The sequence below is a fragment of the Hyalella azteca genome, unplaced genomic scaffold, assembly GCF_000764305.2.
Source record: "Hyalella azteca isolate HAZT.00-mixed unplaced genomic scaffold, Hazt_2.0.2 contig14143, whole genome shotgun sequence".
Taxonomy (NCBI): Eukaryota; Metazoa; Arthropoda; class Malacostraca; order Amphipoda; family Hyalellidae; genus Hyalella; species Hyalella azteca.
The window spans coordinates 1-11,380 of record NW_025944037.1 but is presented as its reverse complement, the minus strand read 5'-3'; the positions used below and the strand labels follow the sequence as shown (position 1 = coordinate 11,380).

The following is an 11,380-nucleotide window of genomic DNA, read 5'->3' as shown; positions in this document are numbered from 1 at the left end:
TCAAGAACCGAGTGTCATCCGTCAAGAACCGAGTGCCATCCGTCAAGAACCGAGTGTCATCCGTCAAGAACCGAGTGCCATCCGTCAAGAACCGAGTGTCACCCGTCAAGAACCGAGTGCCATCCGTCAAGAACCGAGTGCTATCCGTCAAGAACCGATGCTCACGTCCCGACGAAAGCAAACGATTTCCTTCTATCGAGTGCGACAGATGCTCAATATTCAAGATTGGAAGATATCCCCTCATCAGGAAAACACGTGCCACATTTACGTGGAGCGACTGTAGGTGTACCTCGTCTGGCGAGAAATGTATTCCATCCCCTGAGAACAGCCGAAAGTAATTTGTATGAAACTCGACATGATTCTGCGATCAGTCAACCGAGGTTTCACCGCCCGGTTTCGTCCTGCAATGAAGTTCTGTCCAATAATATTCACAATATTTATGATTTCAAAGCCTATAAACCTTCAAATAGCGTCTTTCAAAATTCAAACCCTAACAATACCGGCAAAGAATCTCCAATTAAAATTCCCTTTTTGAATTTTTTTCACCCGAAGAAAAAGCTTTCAAATCTTGCTGAATGTTTAAGCGATCGAAACCTCTTTGAAATCGGCCAACAACCTACGGACATCTCCAAATCTTTGCCCAATATCAGGTGAGTTGCATACTAAATGTCAAAAGGATTGGATCGATTTGACACGTAACGTATTTCAAGATATTTTTTACTTAGTTCGAATCTTGATGCGGGGGTATACCTGCAATTCTCTTCATACGACTATGAAAAATATCCCCTTTAGTGTACTTACTAGCTGAATGCTAAAGAATTTATAACTCGTTCTAATTATTACAGATCCACTACTGGCTGCCGCCTCAACGCCAATAGGCCTGAATCAGATCCCACTGATATTCATGGAAATCTAGATTCCGATTCTGACTTCCGACGAATCTGCCGCCGAAGTTTTTCTCACTCCAGCGCTGCGAATACTGATGACAGAAGTACATTAGCTACGTCTTTTAGTGCTGACAAAGTGAATTCAACATCACTTTTTGAAAATTCTAAACCTGCATGGATGGCCTCTACTAACATTGTGAAGTTAGTTTCATCTTCAAATGAAAATACTACGCTTAAGTACGTTTCTCCAGCAGATGGAAATGATGTACCGTTACGTAACCTAATTTTTTCATCAAATGTTAACATTTTTCATCATTCCGATCCAGAATTCAGAGAAACCGATGTTAACGCACAGTCACCTTTAACTGTCGACCATAGAAGTTTTACTCGTGATGAGATTGTAAACCACGAGATCGGCAACTCTGAGATGTACTCTGCATTGGGAGAAACAGACCGGGGTGACACCATTCATGTCACGAGTTTCAACGGCCTCAATAACACTGATGATTCTGATGAAAACATCTGCTCACCTGTCGACTTCTTGAACAGTGACTCACAAGATTTACAGATGCAAATAACAAACAACTTGAGCGTCGACTCTGTGAACGGTGCTGAAACTCGAGATTCTTCCGCTCGGAAAACTGAAATTCTAGAATTCGACTTGGTAAATGGTACTGAGATGCATGATTGTGTCGCTCAGAAAACAAACATTTCAGGAGTCGACTTGGTTAACGGTCCCGAAACTCGCTATTCTGCTGCTCGGGAAACCGACAATAATGTAGAAGTTGATTCTGTAAGCGATGCTGAAACTTTCAATTCTGCCGCGCGGAAACCCGACAACAATCCACCAGTCAACTTTGTAAACGATGCTGTAACTCTCGATTCTTCCAACCATAAAATAACTGAATTAGTGTGTTCCTTGGTTAATTGCCAGAAAACTGACGATCCCATCTCTCGTGATAATTCCCTTACATTACCTATTTTACTGGGCAACGCAACAAATAATTCCAACCCCCAATATTCTATTGGCGATCCAGAAGCCTCGGAGTGCAACGAGCTCCCTGAACTGAACACAGATACTTCTGATGGCACAAGCTCCGCCTGCTTTAGCAGGGGCTCTGCCATTTGCGATGCTGTTCGTGAAACGAGAATCCCGATTGTTGAGAGCGAGGCGAGTATTTCAAATACCAGCGACCTAGCCGTTATTCCCGTGACCGATGCGAGTGTTTCCGCTGAAGACAGTGCGGCAAGTGCTTCAGTTGCCGACGGCCAAGCCTGCCCTTCATGTGGCTGATAGTGGAATGGGTGCACCTCCAAGCGAGTATTTCCATGCATCATAGTGACCTGAATATTTCTGTGCACGACTGATCACCTATAACAGTGACACTTATTATTTTGCTGACAGCGACATTATTATTCTAATATTCTTTTGCTGACAGAGATATTATTTTTTTTTGTTAACACTCCAAGGAATATTCATGTTTCTGAGAGTGAAAGGAGTATTCATGTTCGAACTGGTCCCGCCATCCTTCCCGTGTCTGATAGAGTCAAGCATTCGTCTCGCAGGAGGTCGAAGAAGCATTGATGCTTCTGACGGTTCTGTTAGTTGAATTGCTCGCATCGGTTCTTCAGGTGTTGGAAATAAAATTTAATTTCCTTGATTATTATCTTTATATTACAATTTTTATTATTTATTATTATTATTATTTATTATATTATTATTATTATTATTACAATTTTTCATCGACATACGGTAACTCTAATTTACTTTCCCCTAAAGATGATCCATCTTGCTCCCTAAATGAAAATATTTTTTCCTATCATACTGTCCACTTGTACTCGTATTGTACGATTTTGCGTTTATGAATGTCCTATCTTAAAAGAATGGTTTACTTTGAATCTGCATTTAAAAGTTGTGAATAAAGCATACTACCTCAAAAATATTTTATTTATCGTTACGCAATTCTCGACGCAGGCAACTCATTGTTACTTTTGATATTACTATCTTTGTCGCGCCCACTTGGCCGGTAACCTTCACGTGGAAAGCCACCCAAAATAGGAAACTAATTAACGCGCCGCTAAGTGAATGAGCAACGTAAACGCTACCGATATGACTAACATGTTTCAATTTATTATATAACTTACTACAAATTGGTTGTTTAAATTCTTCCAAATTTAAGAGTAAATGTTAGTCAGGACATTAATTTATTACATCCAGGTCTAAAGCAAAGCGCCAAGTATTTCCATCTTGACCTGCATGATGTCTAACCTAACCGAAATTACTATCGTCCTAGCTCAGCTCTTCTATTTAAATTTGCGTAATTTGAAGGACCAATATTCCGAATAAATTTTTGGTTGGGTTAATCCATACCGTGTGATAGATATTTGCATGACGTATCAATTTTCTCTTCCACGGCGTATCAATACCAAGTTGCAGGCACCCATGTTATGAAGGACCATACGAATAACATGCTCTGCTGCTGACGATTAGGTTTAAATTTCCAAGAGATAATTCAATACCTAAGCAACGATCTCGCCTTCCACATTAGAGTATATGAAGTGTACACTTTGAGAATTTTCAACCTTGAAAATCTTAGGGTAAGTTTTTGTCTACAATAAATGTGAGTTAAAAGTTTTGTGAACTGTGGCGCTATAGTAGCTCGGATAGACGACTAGCGTATAGCGAGCGTCGAGCCTGGGCCGCGACTCGAGAGACACAGTCGAAGTTGGTTTGGTTGTGCGTGAGTAGGTTGCTGGTGATGATATAGCTAACAGTGGCAGCTTGTGACATTACAACGCTGGTCTACGTGAACGACTTGGTTTCTAGTTCAATTACAGGAATCAAATGGAAAATCCAGGCGTTATTTGTTTCAGTTTTCGCAGGTAGCCTATTTACTGGGCCGGCCTTCAGTGAATGAATACTGAAGAATTCTTGTATTGTTCAATCTTAATATGATTGCTGTTCCTTTATATTTAATTTTATTTTCGCCGTACGTATGAAAGTTGGAAACCCGAATCATTTGAATGTTCGGGGCATATTTTCTCAACTAGCCTACCTTCTATTGTGGTGTTTCTATAATTTCCAATCTGGCAAATCGAATCTGGAGCGACTGAGTGGGTGAGTAATGCACGGAATTGACCGTGTTTTTTTTTATCATTTGCATGCCTTAAGAGGGACAAACTAAAGGTATTAACGCCACCACGTTACCGGTACCGTAAATTTGTGCGCAAGATTCTGTACATTAAAGGCAACTAAGAGCCTAATTTCTACTGAATGTAATGTAGGTATTCGGCTATTCGCTATTGTAATATTCAATCCCGTTTCCACCTGCGGAATAGCTAATCCAATCGGAAGCTTGGGAATTGTTTGAAGATTGCGAGGAACTGAGCTGTCTTCTTTCACCGGATGTCGGTTCATGATCTTTTCGTCGGTAAGCCCATGGTCAAACGCAAATACAAAACTAACGAAATATCCAGATATAAATCTTCGTTCAATGATACATAGGTTAAGTTTCTCTGTAGATGATGCACTTATGTCGCCACTTACTCATCACTAAAAACCGCGTAATCCTTGTCACAACTATGATTTGTAGGGTTCGATAACCACGTGATAACTACGAAGCTGTTTAAATCACACGAAAAGGATGTGCTTGTTTGTTCATAAAATAATTTCTACTGAAGTCCGGCGTCTAAGGACAGGCTTACTATGTCTAAGGTGCTGTAGTGAGGTAACCAGCATTTATAACGGTAGCTGGAACAATTAATTAGTTTATGCAGCGATTAAAGCAAAATTTCTATTCTCATTTAATTTCGGGGATATGATCTCCGATGCTAGCAAGGTTTTAATTAGAAATCAGTTCTTAGTGTTAATAAATTTAGAACCGTTAGTTCGCTAAAGTCTAACATTAGACTTATTCACTAGTACGTAGTCGTTTCATTTCTCAAATTATTTACTCGTGTATGAACTGATAGGATATGGTAAACAGGTTAAGCCACACGTTCCTTCCACCAAGTGCAGTTCTTGTAGCAGGCGACAGGCAATGTAAAATTAAATAAGGTGATCTAGTCCGTGTTTCCACTTGACAAATATTTTTCACATGGGTGAAAAATATTTCAAACAGACTTTTAAATAGATCTCAGTCGCCTACTTAATCGGCTGTTTATTTTTTTTTTTCAATCAGCATCTTGATGAGTTTAGTTTGCAAGTTCGTAGGGTCTTAGTCATGCACGGCATAAGTTTTGTCGTGATGATTCGTAAATACCACTTAATGGGAATACGAGTCCAGCCCGAAAAGGTATTAGGTAGGTTGCTCCTAGCGTGCGATTGGGAATGATTTCGGGCACTCGCGGAGATACAATCTTGGTTGAACGCCTCCGATGTGTGCATGGGGCAGGGTGGCCCAGTGGTTACAGTTCAGAGTATCAAGATCGGAGCAGAGTTGCGGGTTCGATCCCAGCTCTGTTAGGCGAGGCCGGGCGGTTGAGCACAGCAGAATTGTAGTAGTGAGTTGCGAGTTCGAGACCGCAAAATGCTGTGAATGTTCTGCGATGTTAAAAATCGACGACAGGCCTACGGCCTAATAAACGCTGAAACCGCTATATTACATGACGTCTCCAGACTACACCAATTTCTTGCTCTGTGGTTGGTCGCTCCTGCAGTGCCAGGCGGGTTCGCCATTCCTCGGGCAGTCATTTGAGTAGATGATGGGTGCAGAATATTTTTTTTATACTGCCATTTCTATGGTTCATTGCCAATTTCTAATTTCACTGATAATAAAAATATTATTTTATCCTTATTTTTTAGCTGTAGCGAATAAAAGTTTTGATGAATTTTTCAGCGGACCCGCACCCGTGATTTTACGGGCAAACTAAAATGACTTACAAATAACGAATTAGATTCGTTACTTGATCTCAAAGTATTGATTCATTATCATCGTACGACGTAGCGCAAAATAATCAGATTTTTTATGCTAACTCTTTAATTACTTTAATTAATTAATTAATAATAAACTCTCTTTTTTGCGCAAACTCTCATTATTACTATTCCTAAATGTGGGTTGGTTTTTACATTACAGAAAGGCTCCGAAACTTGAGTCGCAAGTCATTTTCAGTCATTCTTTATTTTCCACTATACCTACGGCAAAGTAAACACAGTCCTTAACTAAACTGTAACTGCATTTTCAAAATTGGCAGTTGCTATTGAGGGGAAAAGTCAGTTTATGGCCGGGAGTTAAGTGTCCATAAACTGACTGATCATATTTTCATCGGTTCTAAATCTAGTTGTCACTATCCAGCTATATAGCTTTAATTTAATCAATGATAGCGCTGTTTGATGCCCTTCCATGATTGATGTTGTTTAATTTTTTCTTTTGGAAAACGTAAGTATTGTTGCAGTACCACTAAAATTATATTCGGTACTTAGTACATGATAAATGTTCGTTCTCCAAGCTATCCAGTCGTTGACTGAATATAGCAGAAGCGATTTTTTTAGGTTGTGTTACGTTATTAATTTTGTAAATTTGCGCTCGGGCTAATTCTTACTTTTATTCTGTTCCAGTTCGCCGCTTTAGAACGACCATATTGTTGAATCGGAGGATATCGCTTCCTTGACGTCTGTAAGTCGCTCTAAGAGTCGAACATCGGCGTCGTTTTGAAGACTTGAGTGCATGACTAGAACGAGACATCAACACAATAAATATCAATTATCCAACAATCGTTATCAATCTAGTAGTTACTTTATTCAAGAAAGTAAGTTATTTGTTTCGACTCCTGCCGATCTTTGACCACTATTGAATAGAAAACCGCTGAGCACCGAATTTGATCAGAAATGTTCAAAAGCAATACCTGCGCGCACAGTCGATCAAGCTCCACTTCTGGCCTGTCCTCGCGAAGACCTAGAGTCTCTATGGCGACACATCCGAGCTTTTTAAACTTGGAAGGTAACTCTTCTGTCGAAAGATGTGGTCCGCCAGGAGATTCCGATTGGATGCCAACAAACAATAAAGTGTCACCTCAAAGAGACGTAAAAATGCTGCCGGATGATTTACCTGCTAAAAATTGTACTCGTATATACCACCCGCCTATAATACCGCCAGCATTCGGTACAGTAAACTCGGTAAATGGCAACGAAATGTTCCTTCCTCGTGACGGCTGGCGCGCCTTTCAACCGCCAGATGAACATCAGTTTCAGGCACAGTCAGCGATGTTCTTAAGTGAAAATTATCCCGCAGAAGCGGCGGCATCTCAGCTGCCCTGCCAAGGCCATTTTCAGACCCGCCCTTCGTGGTCAGCCGTTCCACCTCAGCTACCCAATTTATGCCCTGCGAATTCCACGGTGGTGCATTCAAGGACGCAAAATATCATCAGTGATCCTCTTGACTTGAATCCTCCCGTCAATTGGATCCATAACCCATGCAGCTTGCTCCCGAACCCTTTGGGGCCAAACAACCCCCATTCACAGCAAGAAACTTGCAACCAGATGACAATCAAATGTGAGGGGTATTTGCCCCTGATCGCCGCTTACTCCCTACAGAGTTCCAGCTGCTCGCCTGGACCCGCGGGCTGGAGTTCTAGTGGAAAATTGGAATACTGGGATCATTCAGGAGCATTAACGAGGTAGGATTTACTCGTCAATTGACAGCAATTGAATTATATGGGTTTGCAAGTAAGCGTTTGTTGCATATCAAGTTGTAAAGAAACGTGCCGCTAAAATTTAATCTAGTAATAAATCTCAAAGTTTGACTGATGTGGTATTTTAAAGTAGCAAAAATTGTTCCAGTAATTTCAGATTACGTATCTAATAAACGAATATTTAGCTGGCGAAGATCAAATTTGATTTTCTGGAGAGCTTTTGAGAAGTTTTTTTTTTCAAATTATTGTACAAGTTTCGTACTATTTGATTAGGTAATCTAACAACTACTCCGGGATATTTAACGTAAAGTGGATAAAGGAAATCTGACGAAATTGTGCACTGTATTGTGCCGTTCGATTAGGTGAATTTTTAAACTATATTTGGTTTAACATAAAAATGTTTAACCCTTGCAAAGTTGCTATACATTCCATTCTCGTTTCGAAATCATTTTTGAACTGTTTTTCATAAAACGAAAACTCAGTCCTATTGCCGGTGTGTCTATTTCTCTACAGTCGGCGTTCACTTCTCAAAACGTTTATGGAAGATCACTCGATGCACGAGCCAAATTTTGATTTCGTCACACATCTAAGAAAACCTCTGCCTCCCGACCACCATCGTAGTTTTTTTTCGAGTCCAGAAACGTCGTTTTTATGGCACTATATTAACATGCACCGGGAAAATCTTAAATCCTGCTTTTCCACTCCTGAAGCGCTCTCGACAGTAGTTTGTGATGTGTGTGAGGAACAGAATGAATTGCGGAATAAATTGCTGTCTTCAACGATGCTTCATTGTGCTGATGGAAAGCTGCGCAAGCTGGAAGGGATGGTACAAGATTCATCGTCTCCGTTTGCTGCTTCACGTGACCGCAGATTAGAAAATAATATCCACGAAGAGTCTCCCAACATTAAAAAAACCTCTTGCGGAGTAAATTTGGATTCAACACAGCTAATTTCAAGTTGTTTTTCTTCTTCAGAGCTCTTCAATGCCCGATTTTCAGAGGATGACTCCCTTTCAAAATCGTCTGCTAGGTCTGAGGCAGTGGATGAAAAACAGGTGGTAAATGAGAGTGAGATTGGGAATTTTCTCGATTCTCTGCCAAATGATCCATATTCATCATCTTCATCCGCGAGCGACGAGCTTCGTGACATCAATCAACCTAGACATAATTGTGAGCAATCGTCTATAAAAAATATTGGTGACACAGAAAGAAGCGACGAAGATAAGTTACGCCGGAAGCTAAGTTTCGACAAGGAAATATCGAGACCATTGCACGTTAGAGCAAATGCCATGTGCAACAACCATTTTCCTCCGACTTCTCAGAACTTGCCCAACTGTAGCTATTCTTCATTAAATAGTCCTATGCTTATAGCAGAGGACCGATCAATTAATGAAGATCTTACAGCAGAAAATGGATGCGACGTTGAAAACGTTTTGAAAACGAAAGAAAGTGGCAATGAATTTTTCATAGATGTTGAAAGTCCATTTGGACCTGACGTTGAGAAGCTTGATGCCAACGACCCCGGGTACTTCTCTAATTCAAGTCAGTCGTCTCGGTGTTCTACACCTCCTGACACAGTTCATCATCTATCTTTCTCGTCAACATTTGTTCATGGTTACCAGTGTGCTGAATTTGATCGAATGGAATCTACAATGCTTGAGGAAGCCAATTCCGTTTCTTCCTTCAAATTTATATCCAGACTTTTACTTGATGTAGTCTCTGAGAGAGAGACGAGTAAAGACCTCATTTCTCTGAGCGAATTTGACAATTCGATCAATGCCAATTTGTCTCCAGCTCATAGCGATGAGGGATTTGGAGGATCGTCTCAAAGCGTTGGGGTTCCTACAGAGGAGTTTGGGAGGTCTCTTGAACTATTCAAACCTCCAAGGAAGAGGTCACAAGGCGCCAATTGGTTGGTAGGGAAATTTCCTTCCATCGCTGGTGAATCTGAAAAAGCTGACCATGCCATGGCTGACAGAATGAGTGACTCTGACGAGGATCCTTCTGTCAAACTTGAAGTTTCAACGGAGAAAGCTTGGTGAGACTTGACGAGTTAGATTTTCCAGAGAAGCATTACTAGCCTGTTTGCGGAAACGACTTTAATTTGATTAACTATAAACGTAATTGTACCTTTACTCTGGAATTTTGTTTTCTTCTTTCTCTTTAGTAAAAATTTTGTTTTTAATGTGTAAATTATCGAGTACTTTACCTCGCTTATGCTCGTTGTAGTTATGCCCATCACAGTGCAGAACTTGGTTTGCACTGTGAACTATAAAATAGTAATTCAACACTAGAATTCTCTCTCGATTACTTTTTCTGAGCTTTGTCCGCATGTGTTTGTTTGCTGAATAATATTCCTTATTTTTGTCTGTAATTTAATTCAAATATACCCTGTACCTTTTTAAAATAATTATGAAAAACATTTATTACATTGATTATAACCCGCACCACTTTCTAGTCCAACCATATTCTAGTTTGTTCAGTTCATTTCAATATTACATTCGATTTTGCTGCTTTGAATTTATTTACTAACATTTCAGTCTGAATCTTACCATCATAACTCCCACGAAATTAACCCATTTTTTCATTTACTGCATAGCAATGAGCTGATACCGCAAAGAACCATTGAAGCCCTAGCGCCACATCAAGAACTGGTGCTTGAAGTGCACCACGAGCTAGCTACGGTTTCAGAGTCGCGTGGAAGCTCCGATACAAGCAGCTTGTCAGCTTCACCGCTTGGTAGGAATTCTGATGAAAATTTGATCGATGATCTAACGGCGGTGTTGACAAACCCATCGATCAATATTGGTGACGGTACCGTTGCCGGAGACATCACCCAAGACCAACCACCGTATAATCATACTGAAGAAGTTCCTTATTGTCCTAATGCCAAATCTCGACTCAACGCTATAACGGAAATGAGGAACGGAACTATCTCTTTCAGCCCTCAAGACGTCAGGATTTATGATGGTGAGCCAATCAACGCGGTGAAGAACACAGTGAACGGCGTCCCCTTGAATCGATCCACAAATGCTGTGGGCTGTCGAGGCAGTGTTGATTCTGAGAAAATTATGGGACAACATGAGAGACAGAATTATACGGCAATAGAAATACGGGATGGGGTACACATCAATCGTCAGTTCATGAGGCCCTATCCTCCCATCCACCCAAACATGCATCGACGAATTCCAGTGAACAATTATGTTTCTCGAAAGCCAAATAGTAACGAGCCTAAAAGAGGCTCAGAAAGTTGGCGTACAGCTTCAAGTTACCGAAAGGTTCCTATCCTTTACCCCCAGACATTAGCGGCAGCAAGACGTATGAGCGAAATCTCAACTCCTGCCGGGTTCTTTAACATGATATGTAGTGAAGAATGGGGAAGACCGCCGAGGCAAGCCAACTTGAATTGTCTGCGTGTTGACGACCGAGTGCAGATCGGACGCCCTCCTCGTGACTTGCTGGATCGCAGCGAGTTCGACGAGCTATCGTATGCGCTGTACCTGTGGTTCTGCGACAACATGCAAGGGGAAGAGGTGCTCGCTCTCAAGAGGTCACTGCACCAGCGACTGCAGAGCCTTCCTATCGTGAGTGATAATAACTTTTTATTCTATTGCTGCATTCAAAGAGAATTTTCTGAGAAATTTTGAATTTTTCAATGATAAAATAATCTTGTCTCTTGCCATGAATGAAAATTTGAAGATTTTTTTTATTGCGTGCAGGTTGCACGTGCGGTGGTCGTTGGCTCCTCCATCACCGGGCTTGGGGAAGCCAGCAGCGACCTCGACATCTGCTGCAGCATCAACAACCAACTCTTGGGATACTCTCGTCATCGGCCAGAGGAGCAGCTGCGCGAGATAGAGAGGC

At 41.0% G+C, this 11,380-nt stretch overlaps 2 protein-coding genes across 2 annotated transcripts in view; both read left to right on the top strand.

Annotated features, from left to right (window-relative positions):
- The window catches only part of LOC125178975, a 6,516-nt gene extending 5,638 nt beyond the window's left edge, over window positions 1–878 (top strand). The window contains exons 3-4 of the mRNA XM_047883961.1: window positions 6–137; window positions 846–878. Coding sequence (XP_047739917.1) covers window positions 6–137; window positions 846–878 — 165 coding nt within the window. The remainder of the gene's footprint in view (window positions 1–5; window positions 138–845) is intronic.
- LOC108667510 lies at window positions 7–2,570 on the top strand. The gene is made up of 2 exons (XM_018154541.2): window positions 7–650; window positions 846–2,570. The coding sequence occupies exon 2, from the start codon at window positions 1,066–1,068 to the stop codon at window positions 2,179–2,181; it is 1,116 nt and encodes a 371-aa protein (XP_018010030.1). The 5' UTR covers window positions 7–650; window positions 846–1,065; the 3' UTR covers window positions 2,182–2,570.
- Window positions 2,571–11,380: the final 8,810 nt, after the last annotated feature.

Excerpts from the sequence above, each read along its gene's own strand:
- LOC108667510 (XM_018154541.2), top strand. The coding sequence starts at position 1,066 with ATGGCCTCTACTAACATTGTGAAGTTAGTTTCATCTTCAAATGAAAAT.